General features: G+C 37.6%; 2 protein-coding genes across 2 annotated transcripts; both read left to right on the top strand.

Moving 5' to 3' along the window:
- The first annotated feature begins 406 nt into the window (after positions 1–406).
- LOC128228875 (uncharacterized) lies at positions 407–4,383 on the top strand. The gene is made up of 4 exons (XM_052940409.1): positions 407–951; positions 1,501–1,625; positions 2,356–2,505; positions 3,241–4,383. Exons 2-4 carry the CDS (start codon positions 1,571–1,573, stop codon positions 3,846–3,848), a joined length of 813 nt encoding a protein of 270 aa, XP_052796369.1. The 5' UTR covers positions 407–951; positions 1,501–1,570; the 3' UTR covers positions 3,849–4,383.
- Positions 4,384–18,810: 14,427 nt separating this feature from the next.
- Positions 18,811–26,663, top strand: LOC128228963 (arylacetamide deacetylase-like). Its single transcript, XM_052940562.1, has 7 exons — positions 18,811–18,899; positions 19,110–19,255; positions 19,657–19,755; positions 20,478–20,598; positions 20,830–20,893; positions 23,617–23,738; positions 25,609–26,663. The coding sequence occupies exons 2-7, from the start codon at positions 19,115–19,117 to the stop codon at positions 26,268–26,270; spliced, it is 1,209 nt and encodes a 402-aa protein (XP_052796522.1). The 5' UTR covers positions 18,811–18,899; positions 19,110–19,114; the 3' UTR covers positions 26,271–26,663.
- The last annotated feature ends 484 nt before the right edge of the window (positions 26,664–27,147 follow it).

Raw genomic sequence — 27,147 nt, forward strand, 5'->3', positions numbered from 1 at the left:
GTTTCCCAAACTACAGGACTGCGCAACGCCCTACACAATAAGTCGTAACTGTTTCCCAAACTACAAGCCTGTGCAACGCCATACACAGTAAGTTGTTACTCTTTCAAGAACTACAGGCCTGTGCAACGCCCTACACAATAAGCTGTAACTGTTTCCAGAACTACAAGCCTGCGCAACGCCCTTCACAATAAGCCGTAACTGTTTCCCAAACTACAGGACTGCGCAACGCCCTACACAATAAGTTGTAACTGTTTCTAGAACTACAAGCCTGCGCAACGCCCTACACAATAAGCCGTAACTGTTTCCCAAACTACAGGACTGCGCAACGCCCTACACAATAAGTCGTAACTGTTTCCCAAACTACAAGCCTGTGCAACGTCATACACAATAAGTTGTTACTCTTTCAAGAACTACAGGCCTGTGCAACGCCCTACACAATAAGTTGTAACTGTTTTCAGATCTACAAGCCTGCGCAACGCTCTACACAATAAGTTGTTACTCTTTCAAGAATTACAGGCCTGCGCAACGCCATACAAAATAAGTTATAACTGTTTCCAGAACTACAAGCCTGCGCAACGTCATACACAATAAGTTGTTACTGTTTTCAGAACTACAAGTCTGCGCAACGCCCTACACAATAATTTGTAACTGTTTCAGAATCAACAGCCTGCTGAACGTCCTACACATTTAGATGTAACTGTTTCCGGAACTACCAGCCTGTGAAACGTGCTACACAATTAGTTTTAACTGTTTTCAGAACCACCAGCCTGTGGACCGTCCTACACAATAAGTTTTAACTGTTTCAAGAACCACCAGCCTGCGCAACGCCCTTTACCATTAGTTGTTACTGTTTTCAGAACTACCAACCTGTGCTCTTTCCTACACAGTCTACAACGTGTACGCATACAGTAACTACATCCAGTCACCGAACTACGGCTTCAACTATGACAAGTAACGTTTCCTGCAAGTCCAAATGGCACCAGTTTCTTAACCTAACTGAGTACAATATTTAAATAGTGTATATATCATTAATGGACGGATAAATATCTTCTTCCATGTTTTTCTGAAATTTCATTATATTTCAAATATATCGCAAATATATTGTCAGTACATATAAAAGACTAATTGTGCTCACATTTAAATGTTGGAGAAATTACGCAAGTGCGATTCCTGCTCCAATACAACTTGTGTTTTGACCAATTATTTAATATTTCTAACCATTCTACACTGTAAGTTGTTAAAATAGTTTGACTAAATTAATTACTTCAGTCTTTCAGAGAAACTGGAACCCGGGTCGTATTTATAAAGCATATTAATGCAATTTTCACCTTAGCGGAAATGAGTATGATAATATGCAAGATAATGGTCACACTTATAAACACATATAAACACGCCTGTCAAGCATCTGTAAAAAGCTCCTAACCTAAGACTTAATTATACTTTAAAAGTCTGTAAAAGCGCATTCTTAGCAAATTGAATTGTGTTTTCATGTTACTATAGCAACTTGGACGAGTACTGGCTCCTAAAAAAGCCAGATGAGGGCGTGGCTATTGTCATAGAGATACAGGAAATGGACCTTGAGGTACATCCGGTTTGCGAGTATGACTACCTTGACATATACGACGGTATGTGTTTTAAGGAATATACGCATCATATGTTTGCGCAGCAAAACACCGCATTTTTTAATGTAGTCCAAATTGCTGACATCACGTCTTAACAATATCAATGCGCAATGTTATAATAACCCCATGAATAAACATATTTCGTCGCTAAATACTAATTTATCATGCTATATAGCATGCCTTCTATTTACGTTAATCCAGTAATGTATATAAATAGGGCTTTTAGCACTGCAACTTGATCTTTAAGGTCGTTCTCGACCCTGATTTTGATTTTAAGCTAGTGCCATGTGAAATCGGTATCTTGAGTCGAATTCAACCCCTCGGGTCGAAAAGCAGTACAAATTCCTTTTATATATTCCGGGACACTTTGTCCTATATGATCGTAAAATGAGGTTCACACTTAATCTACTGTTGAATTATAAACTATTTAATTAGTTGATATGCATTAACAGTAGTCAAGTGTTTTAATATAGATCAGAACAATTATTATAATGGCCGAATATCATACAAAATGGCGACAACTGTCATATAGATACGTATGTATGTATAAGAAACGCCAAAAACAGCATGCCCATTTTTAATGTCGAAGTTATTAAGTTAAGAAATATTCTTTAGATAAATTGAATCAGTTAATTACATAATACGTATACACTGTCGCTTTATTAGTGTTAAAACGGCTAATGTACATGTACTGATTTTGTATGGTATTATACGTATTATATCCACACTCTAGGTCCGTGCACAAGTTACCCTCGCCTGGACAGATTATGCGGCTCAGAGCGTGGCATCAGTTTTGTTGACGTCACCGGAAGTTACGTCCTCATTCATTTCCACACGGACAGCACTGTTCAGTATAGCGGATTCTCTCTCTTATATTATATGAGTAAGACCGTAAACTGTAGACCTACTCTCTAATTTTCTTCCACCCCAGATAAAAAGATCAAAATTTTGGCAATGCTGGAAATCCTCATAAAAGTACTAACCCTAACCTGTAGGTAAAAATTAATCTTCGTACATTTTTTTTCTTTACACTAGAGAAGTATGGAGAAAAAACCTTTTCCATGGCCGCTCGTGTAAGATAGGTTCATAGTGCCATGTTCTGTACACACCCTATAAGCTTGAGCTTGGATGAACCTATATTAAACGAGCGGCCATGGATGATACTTATAATCTTACAGTTCTTGGTGCAGTTTAAATAAAACCCTTAGTAGATATGAGTAAGAAATTAATCAATATGAGTGTCACAATTTCGTTGTTTGCTACATGTTTGAAAGAATTGAACTTAAGCCAGACTTTTAAATCACACATGATATGTTGCATATAAAGAAAAAGTTACGACTAAATCCTTTTTAAACGACTCCCTGCCTTTTTAAAGTATTGAAATTGCCTTTTTATATGATTAATTTACAACGATAATTTGGCGAAAGCGGTGATGGGGATTTTGTGTTTGTTGTTGTTTTTGTTGTTAAAATTTGTTTTAAGTGTATAAACCGTATGGCCGACAACAATAAATTTCAATTCTTAACAACATTCATTTAATCATCATTATACACCGAACTTACTTTTATGTTTTGTTGTATTGGTTTGTTTGTTGAAATCTTCTTTCAACAATTTTCAGACTACGAACAAGACTTTACAAATTATAATCCTGACCAAGGGGCCTCGGAGGAGGAGGAAGAGGGGACTCCCGTCTGGGTCTACCCTGTCATAGCGGTCGGTGTTCTCTTCCTGCTTATAATAATTTCCGGCTGTGTCGCGGTTAGAATGTTAAACACCAGAAAAAGAAGGGTGGGGTCAGCAGCACGCCTAGTTTCTCCTCAAAAGAAACTAACAACTCACGAACTTCTAACGGAATTAAGGGGCAGATACGGCTCTAAAGATACGAGTTCTAAGATGAAATGGAAAAATGCAAATCACCCTCAGCCTAACCCTGCTGGTCCGGGTGTGAGCATTATCAACCGAGGAGGGCAGTCCCCCCATCCTGCCCCAGGGGCGTTCGGGCCAGGCGCTCAGCTCGACAACCCAGCCTATCCGCCAATGTTCCTGGGCGCTGGGGGTACATCTATGCCAGGAAATCAGCCTGTGGCCCCCGCACTTGTTCAGGGCTCCCAGGGTCCATCCGGGTACGTGGCGTCACAAATGCGCGTGTCGCCCGGAACCGTCCCTTCTCCGTTTCAGTACATGACCCCGTCAGAGGCCCGAGATAAGGGCTTCTACGGAAATTAATTAAGTGAAGAAAGACATTTTGAACGATTTATTTAATTGGAATAGTGGTAAAGAACAAATAGTTATTCTCAGTATTTAAATGGCAGTCAAACTGTACTTTCTAACTGATTTTATGATATATTATACAAATGTATTGTTGTATGAGCAGAGTGATATTTACAGTATTCTTAAATGTTTTATTTGTATACAAAATAACAATGGTGTGCGATAAAATGTATTATGTAGATGTGTTAAAACGTGATAAACCTGTAAATGCACCGTGATATATGTGTGTGATATACAGTTATAATAAGTCGGAGTAGAGTGAAATGTATTGCCGTCCATTGTAATAGATTTTATATTTTTAAAATAAATACTCAGTTAAACAGATTTTAAACAAATGAACAGCATGTACATGAAGCAAATGGAATCAGCCAGTCAGTGGATAAATGTCATGACCCATGTAGGCTTTCCAGCATTTTAACTTGTTCCTACTTTTAAAAAGACCTCCGTTTATTGCCTACCACCATTTATTAGTGTGCGAATACACGTGATAAATTACGTCACAAATGCTCCTTTGGAAGGCAACATTTTGCTTCGAATGATGCTTAAAACAAAGATAACTCTTTTTTTTCTTCACAATTTTAAATTAAACAAATGGAAATCTATGTCCCGCCTTCGTTTTAAACCTGTTTCCAAAATAATGTTTAAACAGTGCTCCATCAGGCAGCGGTTTTGTGAAAAGATTTGTGGAAGAAACTTAATTTTTTGTCGCAGATAACCCTTTCTTTCTCCTTATATTTTGTGTTAAAAGCTCCTACATGTATTGTATTCCTACTTTTCTATGCGAGCCCATGGAATGATTATGTCACATGCAAATATGAGAAATAGTTGATGATAAATTAGTTCCTTTTGCAGTATTCTTTTTTTCGGATAAGGAATACAGTTTACCATCCACCATGTCTTGCTTTAAACATGGCAAAAACGTTAACGAGACGCGTGTGTTTTACATGAAAACAAAGTTTGAAATGATAAACAAAAATGGGATGTTTAGAGATTGAGTAAATGCAGAAATATAATAATAATAATAATAATATCAAAGGAAAGAAGTAGAGAAATTGGCATATCATGACCACAATAAGCTTTGATAATAGTATTAACATGAATGGCCAATATACCCAATGCTACAATCCGTTACAAGAATTGCATATAGCGAAGAACAAAAGATGTCCATTTAACTTTTCTCCAAGAACTCGCTTTCTCAAAATATTTAAAACAACAACAATAGTCTTTCAGGCCATAATATAGGCGTCAGTTGGAAACATGCGGGTCTTCAACCACATTTTAGCCTAAAATGTTATAATTATGGGAACTACTTTTATGCGCAGTCACTCATACTCGCTTACGTGTTAATCCGATCTGTCATTTTTCAGTTTAATTTTGTCCCGTCCAGACGTCCTGTATTTGACTTAAAATGGCGGCATCAGAAAATGACGCTCGACCGAAGACAAAGGCTTCGCAAAAAGTTCAAAGGGCCTTGGATTCTCTAGTGGAGGAGAACAAGGAAATCCAAGAGGAGCTTGTGAATTTGACGCCGAAGAAGGAGACCTCTTACGACTCCCTGGACTCCCTGGTCCGTGAGCCCAAGGGAGCCAGCGGAGCAGGAGATGGGGGTCCCGCTCCCGATGTTATTGGTGTTAAGGAATGTCACAGCCATGCTCCCCTCGTGCAGTATCAGCTTCACCCACAGTTGCAGGTTGTTAAACTAAAAACAAAATAATGTAAATGTGCCCAGGGATGGTTATATGTATTTTGTACTGAGTCTTTGGCAATTACAGAACAATGTATCGATGTAGTCTTTTATGTGATACGGAGATATGCAGGACCTTCTTCCAAGTATCCCAGAACCGGTCTCTCTCCTACAGAAAATATGATTTTATAGTATCAAGATTATGATATAACACCCATTAGATTGCGAGAAGGTTTTGTCAAAGTATACAGATCGTTAATTTAAAAATTACTTCAACTATAGTTTGAACTACATGTATCTCTTTATTATTTATTTTTTAGACTTTGGAAATCTTCCATATAAAGGGCAAATTATGTTTTAAGAGGTATCGAACCGGAAACAAACATTATTTTGTACGCCTAAGCGTAAAGATATGCATGCAATCCGGAATTGAATTGAGAGACCGTATATTTACATCGGCAGCCTTTAATGTATTTCCTTTTATTCGCTGTCTTAAACACTAAGTAGCCAAGCAAATGAACACAAATTCTGTTTTGTCTAAGTTAAATATTAAACAAAACTTCTGTTGTATCAAATTTTAGTTAAAATTAGTTTCATATGCTAGGTTACAGCGCCGGTGGAAACATTGCAGCCGCTGTGTTCGTTTATATTACCAACGACGTCAGTCTTCTAAAAGACACCTTCCGGTGTGTAACATTGATATATTCAGCATACCGGAACTACAAATACGGCCCTTAATTCCCCTACAAAAGCTGAAGAAAACTGCAGCACATATTCATACTAATTAAAAAGCTTTATAAAATAAGTACAAACAATTTCAACTTTTGTTATTTTTATATTAATTTATGAATTTAACACAGTTATTATCATGCTTTTTGGACGGTGCCCCTCAGGGCCCGTCCTAAGTAGGCACATCAGCCGATCAAACTACAAACCAAAGCACGCCAGTGCGCTCAGTAAATAGTTCGCATCATTGTTTTGAATACACAGCTGATTTAAAGTGGCTGTTACATAGTTTTTTTCTAAAATATCTGGGCAAATAGTGAGAGAAGTGGGTCATGTATAATATATTGACAATTAGTACTGAAATCAAATATTTATATTGATAAATCATTTCGCCAATATTGACTACTTCATGGCAATAGTTCCACTACATTACTACAAAAATGCATTCGGAACTCCTCGGCCATTTTACTGTATCGATAAAAATAAATCCGTAAATGTTTCGAACTGAATACTGAAGTACATTGTTGCTAAACATAATTAATTCAATACTTTGAACTATCGAAATATGTTAAAATATATATCATACTGAAGACTCTTTAAGTAGAATCATCAAAATATGATGTGTTAATGGCATGACCCAAAATGACCCGGTTTATCCAAGATGGCGGATGAATCAACACATGTCCGTGGAATTTCCGATGTCAAATCGGATTTAAGGCATCACACTCGAGTTTTACAATGGCTTGTTAGTGCTAAAAAGGAGAATTAAAAATAATTAATTGAAGAACATCATCACCTTGTGGTCAAATTGGCTGAATTTAACGCAATACAATTAATGACTGATATACATCTGGTGAAAGGTCACCCACTACTAAAAAAGTAAGTTGCAGTTAAACACGGAAATACAAACTTAGTGAAAATCCAAAAAACAATGACGTCGTTTTGCTTCGTGCCATTAGTAGATGTTAATAATTGTTGCAAATATTGATGTGAAAAATAATGATAATATAAATAACTCGAAACAACTTGCATCTGCGTCACAGTTGTCATCTTTCTGCATAAAACATACATTACAGTACAGTAGGTACTTCAGATTTTCTTTAAAATTGTGATATTAATGCACCAGTCAATTGTAACCACGGCCACCCCATGTCCGGGGATATACGGGGAATAGCGGGTGAAATGGGTCGTGTTTATGCTTGTCAGGTGGCCCCACATTGCCGGGTGAATGCGGCGGTTTTGTCTGTTTTAAATACAGCGGGTAATTGGCCTTGCCTAGAGTCCCCGGGGTGCAGGGACTTTGGTGGGGATTTTACCAACTGTTTCGTCTCCGCATGGCATGGAATTTAGCCGGTGTTGGCTGTACTGAAAGTCCAAGTCCCCGCTATTCCCAAGATCTGGGGGTGGGCGTGGTTACAATTGACTGACCAGTGCATAATTTGGTTCCCTTTATGCCATGTTGATCTGATTCATACCATAGTAAAATATTTTCTTCAACTGTTACAACACTTCAATATTAAACATTGCATTGCAAAATAGGAACACGAAAGTTTCACATAATTTATCTTGAGCCAAATATCTATCTTGAGCCAAATATCATTGTTTAATCACACCAGTGTGTATAATTACACAAGTGTTTCATTAAACACTTATATTCCAATCAGCTTCTGTCAACATAGCATTGCCATTTTGGACCTATCTAGCTGATGCGCGTCATCTTGAAGCTCAATATACATCAAGTCGAAAATTATAGATGTGTTCACTATGTGACGTGCCATATCAAAAATGGTAAAAAATCATTCAATGTACAATTATTTGAACTAAATAAACTTAGTGCTTGAAATGTCATTCTTGGCTAGGAGAAAAAGTTGGATGTGGACATGAAGACTCGCCAAAACAAAACTTGTCCAAGACTCTGAAGTTGCTGTTTATTTGGACTAGTCAAGTATTAAACTTTTCAACAAGATAAAGTTACTATAAATGATCCTGGCATTAGGACACGGAGCTAGCCTGTCTGTATTATCTGGATGGTGCTAAGCCCCTGGTGAGCCTTAAATGCCTTGATTTGAAATCTGCGACTTATTATTCTCTATCATTGTCTACACATTTTTCAGGTAAGTGTACATTACTGTATTTTCTTGTATGTTAAAATTAACAATGGTAAATGATAATGCATAACTTAATTGTGCATGCTGGGGATATCAATATTGTATACATGCATATAGCTTTACGGATATTTACAGTGTTTAAATAGCTCAAAAGGGTCTTACTCAATGAAAAAAAAAAATCAAAATACTAGAATGTAGACAGGATTTTGACATTTTTTGGCAATTAATTAAATTCAAGGGTGTAGCCAGGCTGTACTAAATGTGAGAGGCTATGGGATGGGGAATCCCTGTAACCGTAGGAGGTTAAGGGGGGGCTGCTCCCCACGGAAATTATTTAAGTGATTTTTAAGGCTGTGTTAGCTATCTAGCACAGAGAAACAATGCTTTCTATAGCTGATCTACCCTTTAAGGTTTTATTCTGATGTCAAAACATAACCCTCGACTTTGATGCCATGTTTGACCATTTTTTTTCCTTTTTCAAATTGATTTTACGCATGTGCGTAAGTGTGTAACGCTGGCTACGCCCCTGAAATTGTTCTGTTGCAATTTTGGGCAAATCATTCTCATTGGTATGCCTATCAAGCATCAAACATGTATGTCTAAAAAAGGTCAATAAAAACAAGCCATATTACTGAAATGTTCAAGGTCAACAGATCCCTTCAGAGAAAATCATGCATAACCCTTTTATATTCATATATTCTCCCTTCAAACAGAGACCTGGTATGTTAATTTGCATATTTAATCCAGGACATCCACATACTATGAATGCACTTCCCCCTTTGGCAGAATATTACATTACCCTTATTCGTTATTTCAATTTATTTCCGAAGACAGCATGAACTTTTATAGAAAAGGAGTGTCAGTAATTTAGTCTGACAGCCTGTGATTTTTTTTCAGAAGGAAATATTGCAATTTTAACATGGCCATGTTTTGACATGCTTGCACAGTGTGTGAATTGATCAAAATTGTGCTTGGTTAATTTTGTGCTAATGCGTATATCTTGGACTTGACATATTTCTTAGTTACCACATGGCTTGTTCCAAAGGGTAAAGCATTTGGAAATGTCAGTTCTAACCTGATAAATATGAAATTCTTTTCCTTAATTCAATTTTGATATTTTCAAAACACCCTCTGTTTTAAAAACTTGTTTTAATAGATGTTTATGGATAAGAAGACTCTTAATTTGAACATCAACTTGTTTAGACTAAGAAATAATGAGCCCTTAAAGCTGCACTCCCACAGATTGACTATTTTAACAGCTTCTTTTATTTTTTGTTTTGGAAAGAGCAAATTATTGCGTAAATATATATGTGCAAACCAATAATAAGATATCTGACAAAATATCAGATCTTAGATTTTCATATTTATGTTCAAAAATTGATGCTTAGTGGCTTAAACTGATACTAACGGTTAAAGAAAAAATGCATAAAACATCATAATTTGAACTTAAGTATAAAAATCTATGATCTGATTTTTTGTCAGCAGTCTTATATTACTGGTTTCCATGGATTTTCGCAAAAAAATGGCTCGTTCGAAGATAAAAAATAAAGAAGTTGTCAATACTTTCAATCTGTGTGAGTGCAGCTTTAACACCAAAAATAGAATAAACCTACAATTAAGCAAATGAAATTTCAGATAGGCATAAATGAAGTGCTATCCTTAATCATTAACAATTTCATTCTTCAAGTTTGGTTTTTCCTCAGCCTACTGTCACTCATCTGATGCACAATCCCTGCATAAGATTTTACGTCGACAATGAATTAGACAATGAGGTTGTTTTCTAAGTCAATTAAATGACCTAAAGTAACTAGCTTAATGATTAAGGCGGGCTCATTATCATCAATCACTCCACCCATTCTGAATAATGTTTATTCATAAAGATTTTATTTTTTTCGTGTTTTTTATTTACTTGTATACTTTATATCCAGTTAAATACAGCCATCACACATTTTTCTCTCCTAAATACACATGGGGATATCAATATAACATTGGTCTATTTCTATTGGTCAAAAAATGTCACGACTCCAATATTTATGAAACACCGCTGTTGGTCAAGGACAGGTCACGCGGTGACACCACATTTTTCCATTTTCCAAATTTAAATTACAACAAAATGGCGTCTTTATTCGGATTTGATGAATATTTCAATGAATAAATAAAACATTTAAACAGGAGAACAGGTTGTCAACGTTATACTTACATTACGGGGTTAGTAGGTGACATAGTATTGGAAATATGGGGGGCAAGAATCCATATTTAGGTTCGAGCTTCACTCCACCGCAATATGGTTTCCTTTACATTGAATATCCCATATCGCGGGTTACCTACTGATCATGGAACTTATAGTATCCTTCCACATGTTTTTAAACAAATTCATAGAAAAGAATGTTTTTTTTTCAAATGACAATTTGTCATTTTGTATTCATTGTGATGAAAAATTGTAAAATTAAATTTCCAACCAATTCTTAAGAGTAAAATGTGATATTTATCTTATCTCCTGATAAAAACTTTCAATCACGTTGGGTACTGAATGGGGTACTATATATTGGTTTAAATAGGACATGACGTCATGAACACAAAGTAATCTATGACTTCACTTACCGGTGACCATTATGATGTCACAATTAAAAAGAGTTTAGTTTTTTGTTGTTATTCCTTTCTGCTGTACTTGATATCACCTTTATATGTATTCGTCTTACAAACAGTGTGAGAATGATCGCATGATTCTTTGGTTTGAAATTTTTCCTAATACAAATTTTTGCAATGCATGCTTGTAGTGCAGAGAATAGCATCGCTTTAATGGTACATGTATCCTGTTTTTAGCTCGACTATTCGAAGAATATGGAGAGCTATACTACTCACCCAAGCGTCGGCGTCACACCTTGGTTAAGGTTTTGCATGTAAGCACCTTTAAGTCATTATCTCAGCAAATACATCATGTATTGCATTGAAACTTTAAATATGTATTCCCAACTATCTAACCTACTAAATTAATGAAGTTTTTGACCTAATTATTTTTTAGAGCTATAATATTTTAGACAGTTTTGAAAACAATATTTAATGTTGTCTTTTGATGACCTAGATTGTGGCCTTTTGACACACATTAAAATTTGAAGCTTCAGCCATGAAGACCATTGATTCGAAATCAAAAATCAAAATTGTGCTTTGATAACGTTGTCCTTTCGACATACTTTCCTATTTTTAAGCTACTTCAATGAAAGTTTTTTAGTACAGTTTTCAAAACAAAAAGCAATGTTGTGCTTTGATGACATAGAATATGATTGTTGACATACATTCTATTTTTGAAGCAACAGCAAAGAAATTTAGACCATGTGTATAACTTTTAAAACAAATATCAATATTGTACTTGGATAACCTTGATAATTACCGTTTGACCATCTTTTCTATTCTAAGGTACGGCAACGAAAGTTCGGTAAGTTTTGCAAAACAATTATCAATGTTGTCCTCAGATCTCTTTACTGTGACCTTTTGACCCTCTTTCATAAAATGTACTGCTTTAAGAATAATTATAAATGTTGTGTTTGGCTAACCATGATTGTGATATTTTCACTTACTTTTTTATTTTTGTGGCCTCTGCAATAAAATGTTGCTATGTTTGGAAATTCATCATTGTTGTTCTCGGGTTCCTTTAAAGGGACTGTACACCAGATTGTCACCATTTTTTTTTCCCTGTAACGCAACTCAGGACAATTATTTAATAGAATGTGTTAAGCTTTGAATCATAATTATAGAGAAAGGACCAAAATGTAAAAAAATAGCAGTCCAGTGTTGTTTCCACTTTGCTACAAAGGCTTACTCCAAACGGGTGGTATTTTTAAGCTATATACCTTCGTAGACATACCCAGTAATATTTTTAATGGAAAAATACAAAATCACTGCTTAGCTAAAATAAATTGTAAACTATGTGGTACTTCAGTTAGTAAGATTCAATGCATTGTACACATTAATACCAAGTTTATGTCAGTTTTCGACAATTGTTTTTCTTGCAGATTGATCATCTTGTGCACAGTTGCTTCAGCTAAGGCCTACGTTTTTAATTTTGAGTACAACATTGAACTTTGGACCATGTATACTGTTTTAAAAACATCTGTTAATGTTATGCTTCAGTTATCTTGATTGTGTCCTTTTGGCGTATTTGTTATGCAACTGGAATGAAATTTTGACTATGAAGTAGTTCTGCAAACAAACATTAACGATGATATTATCAGGTGACCTTTTCATCAACTTTTCAAAGCTACAGCATTAAGATGAATAATTGTTTGGAAAATAAATATCAAGCTTAGATATTTGGTTTGCAGCATTGTCTAATTGTCCTCACCTAAGAGTGTTCAAATTATGCTTCTATATTCAAGATTAGGTTCCGATAATTTTCGGTTTATAAGAGAAAGGACTTTGTTCTATACTTGCAGCAGACCGAACAATGTCACCGTCCATCAGCACTTTCAGTGCTTTGATTATATTTGGCTTCAACCTTTTAACAAATTGTTACATATGGTATAAGAAACCGATCCCAGCTACGAATGGAAATAACACAGACATTTCATTAATTCCAAACACTTGTGTTTGGGAATGGTATATTCTGGACTTTTTCACCAAGAGCAGATCAATCTCTGTATGAGTGCCTTCCGTGATGCATGTAGTAATCACATCGTGTGTCGTTTAATATTAATGATGTCTGCATGTCTACGACACTATTGTACTCAGATATTGTCGAATTTGGTTTAAGACACATGATAATATCTGGCTGAAGGTATTACGCTACTTAATTCGCTGGTAGTTCGCTACATAAACCATGTAGGTAGTTCGCTACATAAACCATGTAGGTTGTTCGCTACATAAACCATGTAGGTTGTTCGCTGCATACACAATGTAGGTAGTTCGCTACATATACCATGTAGGTTGTTCGCTGCGAACATCATGTAGGTAGTTCGCTACATTCAACCTGTCAACAGAACGCAACAAACACCCTTCAGATAGTACGCTAAATACACGATGCAGGTCATTCGCTATATACACCCTGCAGGCAGTTCTATACAAACACCCCGTAGCTATTACGTTACATATACCCTGCTTGAAGGTCGCTAAAACACCTTGCAGAAGGAACGCTACATAAACCCTGCAGGCAGTATGCTATATACACCCTACATCAGGTACGCTACATAAACCTTGCAAGAGGTACGCTACATACACCCTGCAAGTAGTATGCTACAATCACTCTACAGGATGTATGCTATATACACCCTACAGAAAATACGCTACATAAACCCTGCATGCAGTACGCTACAATCACCCTGCAGGATGTATGATACATTCACCCTACAGGAAATACGCTACATAAACCCTGCATGCAGTACGCTACAATCACCCTACATGATGTACGCTACATACACCCTACAGAAAATACGCTACATAAACCCTGCATGCAGTACGCTACAATCACCCTGCAGGTAGAACGCTACATTCACCCTGCAGGTATTAACTACATACACACGCTACATACACCCTACAGAAAATACGCTACATAAACCCTGCATGCAGTACGCTACATAAACCCTGCATGCAGTACGCTACATACACACTGCAGGTAGTACACTACATACACCTTCAGAAAGAACGTTACATACACCTTGCAGGTAGTATGCTACATTCACCCTACATGATGTACGCTACATACACCCTACAGGAAATACGCTACATAAACCCTGCATGCAGTACGCTACAATCACCCTGCAGGTAGTACGCTACATTCACCCTGCAGGTAGTAACTATATACACGCGCTACATACACCCTACAGAAAATACGCTACATAAACCCTGCATGCAGTACGCTACATTCATCCTGCAGGAAGTACGCTACATACACCCTGGCCTTGCAGAAGGAACGCAACAATCACCCTGCGGGAGGTACGCTACATACACCCTACAGGTAGTACGCTGCATACACCCTACTGGTATAACGCTACATACACCTTGCAGAAGTAACGCTTCAATCACCCTGCAGGGAGCAGGCTACATACACCCTGCAACTAGAACGCTGCATACACCCTACTGGAATTACGCTGCATTCACACTGAAAGTGGTACGCTACATTCACCATGCAGGTAGTACGCTACATACACCCTGCAGGTAGTACGCCGCATACACCCTACTGGTAGTTCGCTGTATTCACCCTGGACGGAGTACGCTACATTCACCCTGAAGGTAGTTCCATTGATACACACTACTGGTAGTACGCTGCATTTACCCTGGAAAAAGTACGCTACAGACACCCTGCAGGAAGTACACTACATACACCCTACTGGAAGTACGCTGCATTCACCCTGAAAGTAGTACGCTACATACACATTGCAGAAGGGACGCTACATTCACCCTGCAAGTAGTACGCTACATACACCCTTCAGGTAGTACGCTACACACACCCTGCAGGTCGTACGCTGCATACACCCTTATGGTAGTACGCTGCATTCACCCTGAAAGTAGTACGCTACATTCACCTTGCAGATGGAACGCTACATTCACCCTGTATATAGTACGCTACATAACCCAACATTAAGAATGCTACATACACCTTGCAGGTAGTACGCAACATTCACCTTGCAGAAGGAACGCTGCGTTCACCCTGCATGTTGTACGCTACAATCACCGTGCAGAAGGTACGCTATATATACTCTGTAGGTAATTATTTACATTCAGCTTGCAGGTAGTACGCTACATACACCCTGCAGGTAGTACGATACATTCACCCTGTAGGTTGTACCCTACATTCACCTTGCAGGTAGTACGCTACATACACCCTGCATGTGGTACGCTATATACACTGCAGATAGTACGTTACATTCACCCTGCAGGTAGTACGCTATATTCACCCTGAAGGAAGTACGCTTCATACATCCTGAGGTAGTACGCTACATTCACCTTGCAGAAGAAACGCTTCATACACCCTGCAGGAAGTACGCAACATACACATTGCAGGTAGTACGCTTTATACGCCATACAGGTTTTACGCTACATACACCCTGCAGAAGTAACACTACATACACCTTGCAGGCAGTATGCTTCAATCACCCTACATCAGGTACACTACATATACTCTGCAGGTATTAGTCTACATACACCTTGTAGGCAGTACGCTACAAACACACTGTAGGTTGTACGCTAGATACACCCTGCAGGTAGTACGCTACATATACCCTGCAGCAAGTTCGCTTCATTCACCCTACAGGCAGTACGCTACATACCGATGTAGGCAGTACGCTACATACACCCTGCAGGTAGTACACTACATTCACCCTACAGGTAGTACGATACATTCACCCTGCAGGCAGTACGCAACATACACCCAGCAGGTTGTTCGCTACTTACACCCTGCAAGCAGTACGCTACATACGCCATACAGGGCGTACGCTTTATTCACCCTGCAGGTGTACGCTACATTTACCCTGCAGGATGTACGCTACACTCACCCTGCAGGTGTACGCTTCGTACACCCTGCAGGTGTACGCTACATACATCTTGTAGGCAGTACGCTACATACACCCTACATGTGGTACGCTACATATACCTTCAAGGAGGTATCCTACATACACCATGCAGAAGGAACGCTACACACAACATGCAGGAGGTAGGCTACATACACCCTACATGTAGTACGCTTCATGCATCCTACATGTTGTACGCTACAAACACCAGACATGTAGTACGCTACATACATCCTGCAATTGGTACGCTGCATACACCCTACAGGTAGTTCACTACAAACACACTATAGGTAGTACGATACATTCACCATGCAGGTAGTACGCTGCACACACCATACAGGAGGTTCGCTACATACACGCTGCAGGATGCACGCTAAATATGCCATACAAAAGGTACGCTACACTCAGCCTGCAGATAGCACGGTACATTCACCCTGCAGGTGTACGCTGTTTACACCCTTCACGTAGTACGCTTTATAAACACTATATGTAGTACGCTACATACACCCTACATGTAGTACGCTACATACACCCTGCAACTAGTACGCTGTATATACCCTACATGTAGTACGCTGCATTCACCCTGCAAGTAGTTCGCTACATTCACCCTGCAGGTAGTAAGCTAAATACACCTTGCAGGTAGTACGCCACATTCACCCTGTAGGTAGTTAGCTTCATACACCCTGCAGGTTGTTAGCTACATACACCCAGCAGGAAGTACGCTAAATACAACCTTCAGATAGTACGCTACATACTCCCTTCAGATAGTACGCTACATACACCCTTCAGATAGTACGCTACATACACCATGCAGGTAGTACGCTAAATACACCATGCAGGTAATTCGCTACATACACCCTGCAGGCAGTTCTCTACAAACACCCTATAGCTAATACGCTACATATACCCTGCTTGAAGTTCGCTAAATACACCTTGCATGAGGTACACTACATATACTCTGCAGGTAGTACGCTTCATTCACCCTGCAGGTAGTACGATACATACATCCTGCAGGAAGTACGCTACTTCCACACTGCATGATGTACGCTACATTTACCCTGCAGGATGTACGCTACACTCACCCTGCAGGTAGTTCTCTTCATACACCCTGCATGAGGTACGCAACATTCAGCCTGCAGTTAGTACGCTAAATTCGACATGTTGTGTATCAGTAGTGCATGGGCAGTCTATCTTTAGATAACTAGTCATGTCATGTATCAGTAGTGCAGGTGCAGCCTATCTTGAGATACCAAGTCATGTAAAGTATCCGTAGTGCATGTGCAGCCTATCTTGAGATAACCGGTCATGTAAAGTATCAGTAGTGCAGGTGCAGCCTATCTTGAGATACCAAGTCATGTAAAGTATCCGTAGTGCATGTGCAGCCTATCTTGAGATACCAAGTCATGTAAAGTATCCGTAGTGCATGTGCAGCCTATCTTGAGATAACCGGTCATGTAAAGTATCCGTAGTGCTTGTGCAGCCTATCTTGAGATAACCGGTCATGTAAAGTATCCGTAGTGCATGTGCAGCCCATCTTGAGATAACCGGTCATGTAAAGTATCCGTAGTGCTTGTGCAGCCTATCTTGAGATAACCGGTCATGTAAAGTATCCGTGGTGTATGTGCAGCTTATCTTGAGATAACCGGTCATGTAAAGTATCCGTAGTGCTTGTGCAGCCTATCTTGAGATAACCGGTCATGTAAAGTATCCGTGGTGTATGTGCAGCTTATCTTGAGATTTCGCAGGGTTTATGACATTGTCAATATTGTAAGAGAATTGGTAGCGTCAAATCCAAACATCGCATAAATGTTTTCTTTTGAATTTATGGGAAAGCAATGTAAATAAAAGCATTTTATGGCAAATAAATCATATGCAAGGCTTAACTGCAGGATGTATGTTGCGTACCTCATGCAGTGTGTATGAAGAGAAGTACCTGCAGGGTGAATGTAGCGTACATCCTGCAGGGTGAATGTAGCGTATTTCCTGCAGGGTGAATGTAGCGTACTTCCTGCAGGGTGAATGTAGCGTACTTCCTGCAGGGTGAATGTAGCGTACTTTCTGCAGGGTGAATGTAGCGTACATCCTGCAGGGTGAATGTGGCATACTTCCTGCAGGGTGAATGTAGCGTACTTCCTGCAGGGTGAATGTAGCGTACTTCCTGCAAGGTGAATGTGGCGTACATCCTGCAGGGTGAATGTGGCATACTTCTTGCAGGGTGAATGTGGCGTACTTCCTGCAGGGTGAAAGTGGCGTACTTCCTGCAGGGTGAAAGTGGCGTACTTCCTGCAGGGTGAAAGTGGCGTACTTCCTGCAGGGTGAATGTAGCGTACATCCTGCAGGGTGAATGTAGCGTACATCCTGCATGGTGAATGTAGCGTACATCCTGCAGGGTGAATGTAGCGTACATCCTGCATGGTGAATGTAGCGTACATCCTGCAGGGTGAATGTAGCGTACTACCTGCAGGGTGAATGTAGCGTATTACCTGCAGGGTGAATGTAGCGTACTACCTGCATGGTGAATGACGTAAAAAACACATGCTATACCTTAAGTACTGGTTACATTCATAGTACCCTGTTGGTACTGTTTTCAGCAAACTTGACAAACAAAAACTTGTTATCGATTGAACAACGTCGAATACGGTTTGATGTTGCGATTTTACCCCGGTTAAAGTATATCTTTTAAATTTAGATTAAAATTCAGGGGTCGCCTATATTGTTTACAGCTCAACCACTGTCCATGTTTAATAGACTAGTATATCGAAGACCAGAGATTTTCATTTTCGTATTATAGTAGTTTCCGATTATATGAAATGATACAGCGATGACCTACATTCAAGTGGACTTCGAGTTATACCGATCTGAACCTCCGCGTATCTCTGTTTAAATAAATGCATACCCATACTCTAGATTCAATATCTTACAAACGAACAGGTATAAGTTCATATTTTCTTTTTCTCCCGATATGTGAAGGTGATATAGGAGTGAATCCGTAAGTGCTGTAATAACCTTTCCGAATTCATCGTAAAGGGATTCTTTTGAACAAGATTTCAACAAACACTCTATCCATTACTTCTTAATCATTAATGCTTTTGCAGATCTACTACTTGCGCTGTTTAGTATATTAACTGACCATTTCAATTTAACAACCATTTACTATTGTGTAGAGATTAACACTGAAACAATTTCCGGTGATCCGCAGACATTATGCTGCTGAAGGTGATGGTGGTTTCCGCGGTGGCGGTGGCGTTACTCGCCGTCTATTTACGGCCAAGGTTTCCGGAGACCGCCAGCAACAGGGGAAGGAAAACTGCCGTTGGACTCATCTTTAAATTCACGCAACTACTTGTGCGTTTATGTTTAAATTCCTGTGTGCATTCATTTTCTCCTGATGTTTTTTTACACTGAGAATGTAAATGTTCAACTCGCTGCTTATTATCTTGTGCGCATATATTGATAATAACAAATGCCCCTTAAAGCTATTTGCGATGAGTTTGAAGTAGACAAATATAATGCTGTTCATAAATCACCAAAGGAAAGATAGATAAAGACTCTTTCTCTATCGTCTTTGTCTAACGCACACCATTTTAATTAAGTAAGGTCTTAGATTTGAATAAGATACTTCACAGCCGGGTTTTATAATTTAATTGCAGGGTTATTTGTTTGAGTCGTCATGTAGATTAAGTTGTTACGCTGTAAAGTTTGCCTGGTTTCTTTGCCAATGACAAACATTGACTTTCTCATTTCAGGAATTTTGCGGAAGCTTAGTAGGGATCCCTCCCGTGGTGACGGGCAGGGCGATATTTAACGGAGTACTCCTCGCCGGAAAGCCAGCTCCTGATATTCAGGTATAAGATGCTCGAGTTTATAGGTATAATCATTATGCAACGGTTGGATAGGAAACAGGTTTTAGTGGTGAGGAGTATCCAATGCTTACCTCATCGATAACTCTTAAATTAAAACTTAAAGCTGCACTCTCACAGATTGAACGTTTTGACAACATTTTTATTTTTTGTCTTGGAACTAGCCAATTTTTTACGAAAATGCATAGAAACCAGTTATATAAGACTGCTGACAAAAAATTAGATCGCAGCATTTTGTATTTAAGTTCAAATATTGATGTTTTATGCATTTTTCTTAAACCGTTAGTAACGGTTTAAGCCATAAAACATTAATTTTCCGACGGAAAACGAACATCTGCGATCAGGTCTTTCGTCAGCAATCTTTATCATTGGTTTGAAGATATTTTCGCAAAAAATGCTTTTTTTAAGACAAGAAGTAAAATTATTGTAAAAACGGTAAATCTGTGAGAGTGCAGCTTCAAAAAAATATTGACGAAGTTGTTCTATTTCATTCATTTATCTACAGTAAGTAAAGATCGCGAGAATATACACGCCTAAGATTATATTTGGGCGAAGACTTGTTCAAAATATTTTGGGCACTTCTGCGGTGGAGCTACACGCCGTCTATTTCCGGCCAAGGTTTTCGGAGACCGCCAGCAAAAGGGGAAAGAAAACTGCACTTGGGCTCATCTTCAAACTATCATTTTGTGACTGTGTTTGAACTTCAGGAGACGACTACTGAGATTGAGGGTGTAGAGGTATTGATATTGCGACCGGCCGTACAGACGGACAAACTGCGTCCCGGCATTATACACATACACGGAGGGGGCTGGATCTTAATGTCACCAGGTAACGGACTCACCTACAGGCTGATGGTGCTTTGAGAGCGTAGTGATATGTGTTTGTGCGCACATGCTGTCTCCTTTCCCAGTGTGATTTCAATCCACCTTAAACATTTTGAGGCCCTGGGTTTTATCACCGATCGAGGCACTATCTGACGTTTGTGATCGGTATTTTTAATGTGTTGCTCTCTTTAAGTTTATGCACGTTAAATTGTGTTTTTTTTTCTTATTTTCGCAGCCCACTATCGACCACTAACCCAGGTGCTGGCAAGACAGACCGGCAGTGTAGTTATATCTATCAAGTAAGCATATATCATGTCATAGTTTTATTATCCTCATACCGCTGGTTATTTATTGATTTGTTATGTATGTACAACGAACAATGTTTGTTATCTGTAAATATATTGTATATAACTTTGAAATAGAAAATAGTGATATATTAATCTAAAAAACATATGGAGCATCTGTAAAGTTAATGAAATGAAACCTGATATATTAGGGCGTTTTGACTATTTGTATAGGTAAAGTGAGGAAGAGATTTTCAGTCAACACATTTCCATTTTCTTCGAGTCTAAAATTATCTATTTCCCTCGGTTTCCGCATCAATATTAATTTAAGATTGCTCGGCTTGCTTTCAAATTAACATTAACGTTACTATTTTTGAAGGTATGTCAGTAATGTAGTACTATTTTTAATTCGAACCATTTTTTTTATCATTGCGAATTCATTATTTTAACATGCCACTGCAGAGCTACAGAGAGGTTTTTTACTTAAAGTGTATTTTACACCCTTTTGCAATCTAGTAAAGTGTATGGTACACTCTTGGGTCATTCATTAAAGTGTAATGGAGATTTCTAAAGTGTATTGGTACATTAAGTTACAAATATGAATTACTTATTTTATTAAATGAACTTTTATAGCACATATATAAGAACTTACTCAAAATTTAAATGTTAAATTCGCAAGTCCTGATTAATTTAAACATCATTTCTTATTTTTTTTGTTTTTTTTTTTTGTTTTATAGACTTCTGTAAGTATCTTGGTTTGTCTCTCTTTTGCGTGCCATAGCTGATCAGCTCTTTTGGTGTCAAATGTTTCAAGTGTTACTCCGACAACCATGCTTTTTCAGCGTTTTCCTGCAACTTATCACCAACATGCTTCTTTTTTTACTTGAATTTGCAACACAAATATTAACAGTGTCATTTATTATTGCTTTAACAAAAGATATAGTGGATTCAGTAGTTTCTCTGTTAACCAAGTTTAATTGCGAAATTTTCTGGGAAGGAGCTTTTTTAGCTTTTGAACTTTGATTAAAATACTCATGGCCTATTACAGGCATACAGAGTTAACAAACAAAATGCAATTATAAAATGGAATGGTGAACAATGGATACACATAACATACAAAGAATGACATGAACATTACTCTCTACAACACTACAACAAGACATATGTACAATGAACAATGACAAAAAAGTTTGCATGAGAATAAAAAAAAAAAAAAAGATAAAAGGAAGGTGGAGTTGGAACGCAATAAAATTTAACTTTTAAATTTGATTTATTTTTTTATTTTTTATGAATTTAGCTAATCTAATTATAGTAAAGGTGTCAGTGCTACATATTAATTTAGTGTATTTGGATACTGATAGTATTATTTATCAATAAACGTTTTCCTATCAGCATCAAAAAAGAACATTTAAAAGATAACGAAACTCATCACTAAGGTAATTTATATCACATAATGCACACTTTTGTAAAGCCCTATCAACATTCATATAACGACCACTCACAACAGGAATTAAATTGTTAAAACATCCAAATTTACATATCGTATAAGCAATATTCCATGAAACATTTGTAAGATAGTTTTCCTGCTTAAATTCTGTTTTGAATAATCTGTAGCTCATACGTTTAGAAAAAGTGTTTATGTCACTTGACCAAGTTTGTTTATACTGATCTTGCAAAGTCAATTTACTTTACTTTTAAACATATTTACATTTTTAACCGATTGAGAGAGCCAAAACTCAGACAAACCTAGCTGGAAAACGGCCTCGAGTAGACATTTATTGGAGACTGATTTACACAGAATTGAATTAAAAAAAACGCTATGCGGTGGTTACGTCCCCTAACACACATTGCGTAGGATAGTGAATCGATTTTAACAAACCGGTTTAACATTTAGGCAAAACGGCAAGCGTAAAAACGGACAAAAATACAAAGCAAAACGGCTATCGTAAAAACGGTCAAAAATACTCGAAAAAAACGTTACGCCCTATTAATTTATTTTAATCGTACCGGTACGAACAGCTGTTTGATTTTATGTCGTAATGGGCGATTTATAAAGTGTATTTATGCCCATTACGACCCTTATCTGTAGCCCTGAATGCCATGTCGAAAAGAGTATCTAACGGTACCTGATTTGGATTGTACTTAAGTATGCAGACCTGCGGCTTACTGCCTAAAACCTGCAGTCGTTTATATGTGCAGCACCGATTTGTCATAAGTAAAGCTTAGCGGAGATGTTAAGTATCTACTTTCATCTAAGTAAAGCCAGGGGTAAAAATATCTAACTGTCACTTATACAATGATTGCATATTAAATATATCATAAAGTAAAACCCGAGATTCGATGATAGTAGAGCAAGAAAGACCACTTTTTGTCAATTTAGTAATCAAAATCTCCGTTGTTTTATATTTTATTGCACAGAATATGGGACATAATTCATCATGACGAATTATTAGTTTATTTAAACTGACACTCCAGCAAGCCCCATTCGCCATGTGCTCCGTTAAAATTGTAAGTCATAATAGGTTTTTAAAGCATAATGCACAGGCAGAATATAACCCCAATTTAACGTCCCTCCCGGAAGACGATTAGTATTTTGTTAGTGGTGCGGCGTGGAATCGAAGCTACGGCCCCTGGATTGACAGTCAAGATTATTTTGCCACAAGACCACGGCCTCAACACTCATCATCCGATTAAAAATTCGCCACTTTATTATAACCTTGGAATACTTTCTTCAACAGCTATCGCCTAGCTCCGGAGTATCCGTTTCCGGTTCCGTTTGAGGACTGTCTGAAAGCTACCCGCAGTATTTTGAAAAACCCAGAGAAATACGGAATCGACCCTCGCATGATCGGGATTTTTGGTAAATAAAAAAGGATAAGTAAAACATAGAATTCAAATGATTTCATTTGTTTATTTTCTTAAAATATATTTTTTGTGACTGTATATTACCTCTGTAAATACATTTTTTAGATCTTTTTGAAAAGACCAACGCTTCATAGCATTACGACATGTCAAGAATGTACAAGAATTGTAGACATGGACTAAAACACAGTTTCATGTCACGCAATACTCTACACTTTGTAAAGCAATCGTTCAGCTTATACTTTCAATCAATTTTTTGTTAAGGCTCTAGAAACATAGGTTAAAAAACCGAGAGAAGCTTACACGTCTGCCCTCCACAAAAACATTTTGACAACCATAAACCCCATTCAGAACCAAACAAACACACGCGCTTCTTCTATTAAGCATACTCAGTGCCAAGTAACACGGTTTGGCAACCATAAAGCCCATTTAGAGCCCAAATAACTCATATATAGCTCTTATTTAGTTGGATAAATGCTAAATATACCATAGCTAGATAAAGACCAAAGAGCAGCTCTAATAAAGTATATTGTGTGTCAAAAAGACTAAATTTTGGCAACCATAACGCTTATTCAGAGCCAAAACAAACCTGTAAGCAGCTCCAATTAAGACTTAATCATGGAAAAGGAATATCTAAAATTCATAATTCATTGATGTCATCCCAAATTTGATACACACAATCAAAAACTAAAAGATGCATTGGTAACAAAAGCAATATACATTAAAATGAACAACTTTATGTCTTATCTTTTAACGTGTGTACCATATTTAGAGATAGAAAATACTCAAGAAGATATTTATGGCGGCCATCTTGAACGAGATCCTGTATTTCTTGGTCCGCATTATATATAGGCTACATGAAATTAACTTTAAAAACTACTGCAATACTGCCAAAAAATTAAATAGATATTATTTTTCAATCCTTTCGTCATAATAAGCATCAATTTATACAAATATAGGGTTCTTTGCCCTAAAAATTGGTAAATTAGTTATTTTTAAGCAAATTATCGCTGCAAGGCCTACACATAATGTTGTATTTAGGAGTATGTATTCATGTATTTTGAAAAGTTTATTCTTCTTTATAAGCATTAAACATCACTTAACAAGGCAATTAATTTAGGTCACATGAAGTCCTACAACTATATATAAACAAAAGTATGGTAATGACGGCCATCTTGAAATTTGCAACCATATTGGGTGAATCCAGAATGGGTCCTGAGAGTTTTTCTATTATGTTTATATTGTCTTCAAGTGAACTTAGTTTTACAATTTTAACCCAATGTACACAATTATTTCACAATATCTACAGACTAATAGCAAATTGATGGCGTACTGGTCAAGCTAATTACTAATGTAGTAATCGTCACAAATTCGTATTTTGCATTTACAGGCTAAGTATCATTTTTAAAAATCTGTATTGTTTACTGCAAAAAATGTAATGTGAAAAACTGCAGATACACTAAAACTAAAAAGTATCTCAATTTATAGATTAGTCAAAGTATGCGTTTCTATGAGTATGTTTATTGCATACTGTAAGGGTTCATATCTTTATTTAATCTGCTGAATGATTTTTACATGTTGTACAGATTTAAGCTAATAAACCATGATGATTTTAATTCCATCGTTTTGCTTGACACTGCTGTTCTTTGCGTTTATCTACGGTTCTGAAAAGCTTAACATTGGCAGTGTTTCCTTGAGGATACATACATACATATTAAAGCGCCATAATTTTAGATGGCAGTCAGTCCGATTTTGGAATTTCCTGGGTGATGAAGAAGAACACTTCGTTTTAATCCAAGTTCAGTTTTGAATAAGGCGTTTGTTCACAAGAAGTTTTTTATCTTTTGTTATATATTACCCCTTTCAAGGTGACAGCGCCGGTGGAAACCTTGCAGCCGCCGTATCGCTGAATATAACCAACGACGACGAACTCCCGACAGACCCTTTCCGGTTCGTGACATTGGTTTACCCAGCTCTTCAAATGACGAACTTCAAACTTCCGGCTTACCAGAACTACGCATACGGCCCCGGCTCCCTCGACAAAAACTTAATGCTGAAATTTTGGCTCCAATATGCGTTCGGTGACCTTGGGTACTATAATGCGTTTTGGGATAACCGCCAGTTTGACAACATTGACATGGAACATAAGGACATGGTCAGTGTCAAGTTACTGCCGGAGTTTTTAAAGAAAGTGGAAATGTCTGAATCACAGTCTAAAATTAAGTCAACTAACGCAGTATTACCTGACAATTATAAAGACATTTTGTTAAATCCAATGTTCGCCCCTTTGATGGCCTCAGATGAAGAACTTGCAAATTTTCCACCCACCTACATAGTGAACGCGGAATTTGACGTACTGCGAGATGACGGGTTCATGTTTGCGGAGCGTTTAAAACGTGTTGGTGTCAGTGTGAAGCATTCTTATGTGCCATCGGAAGAACACGGGTTTCTCATGTTTCCGGAAAAAGATTTAGAAGCTAAAAAGGGGGTGGATGACTTTGTTGAATTCTTTAATGATGCAACGAAGTAGTGAACTGTTTTATTCGTTCTGTAATTTTAGTATCAGAGTTAAATGCTATGGAAATGAATAACATTGCAGTATTATATATTCCTCGTTTTAAGGTTTGCTATGTACAGTGTGTGTATACCATGTAATAAGTTGCGTCATAAATGCTACGTCGGAAGACAATATTTTGCTTCAAATGATGACTTAAAATTTTACTGAGTTAAAACAAAGATAACTTCACTATTTCTTCACCATTTTTAATGAAACATAGCACACTCTACGCCGCTAACTGAGCCCCGTGGTATACACACACTGATGTACATTAATGTGAACTTTTCAACGCTGGTGACCCGAAAATATTATAATCGAAAATTTGCTTTGATCTTGAAACATATAACGACTTCTCATTTCAATTCCGATAACAGTTGAAATAAAGAAAAAAAACTATAATAAAATGGAACTTTATTTGTTATTTATAACATAACTTACGGCGCAGGAGTGATAAAAACCCATGCATTTTTTTCATATATTACTAGTGTAATAACTATACAAATGAGGTAACCGCATCACAGTAAAGTGTATTCATACGCTCGTCAAAAAAGTAAACACACATCAGAAACAACGTTCCTAAAGAAATGCTGTCGATGTCAATAAACTCAGTTCCACGATGAAACGAATGGTGATGAAGGCTTTGCTTAATCCAAACAAACGACCCCATGATCACAGAAAATACCTGGTCCAGGCATTGAATCATGAATGACAACAATGTTTCTGCGAACCAGATTATGCAAATATTGGGACACAGGAACATTGCATCTTTTAACAACCATAACCACATAAATCCAAATCAACAAAAGGAAATATCCAACATTCAGTACTCCAGTGAAAATACCTGAACAAT

Source organism: Mya arenaria, chromosome 3, assembly GCF_026914265.1.
Source record: "Mya arenaria isolate MELC-2E11 chromosome 3, ASM2691426v1".
Lineage (NCBI taxonomy): Eukaryota > Metazoa > Mollusca > Bivalvia > Myida > Myidae > Mya > Mya arenaria.

What these genes read in the sequence shown, in the direction of transcription:
- LOC128228875 (XM_052940409.1), top strand. Translation starts at nt 1,571, where the DNA reads ATGGACCTTGAGGTACATCCGGTTTGCGAGTATGACTACCTTGACATA. An exon ending in CTACCTTGACATATACGACG is followed by an intron (nt 1,626 to 2,355) that starts GTATGTGTTTTA and finishes TCCACACTCTAG; the next exon opens with GTCCGTGCACAAGTTACCCT. An exon ending in CTCTCTCTTATATTATATGA is followed by an intron (nt 2,506 to 3,240) that starts GTAAGACCGTAA and finishes AACAATTTTCAG; the next exon opens with ACTACGAACAAGACTTTACA.
- LOC128228963 (XM_052940562.1), top strand. Translation starts at nt 19,115, where the DNA reads ATGCTGCTGAAGGTGATGGTGGTTTCCGCGGTGGCGGTGGCGTTACTC. An exon ending in AGCCAGCTCCTGATATTCAG is followed by an intron (nt 19,756 to 20,477) that starts GTATAAGATGCT and finishes TTTGAACTTCAG; the next exon opens with GAGACGACTACTGAGATTGA. An exon ending in CTGGATCTTAATGTCACCAG is followed by an intron (nt 20,599 to 20,829) that starts GTAACGGACTCA and finishes TTATTTTCGCAG; the next exon opens with CCCACTATCGACCACTAACC.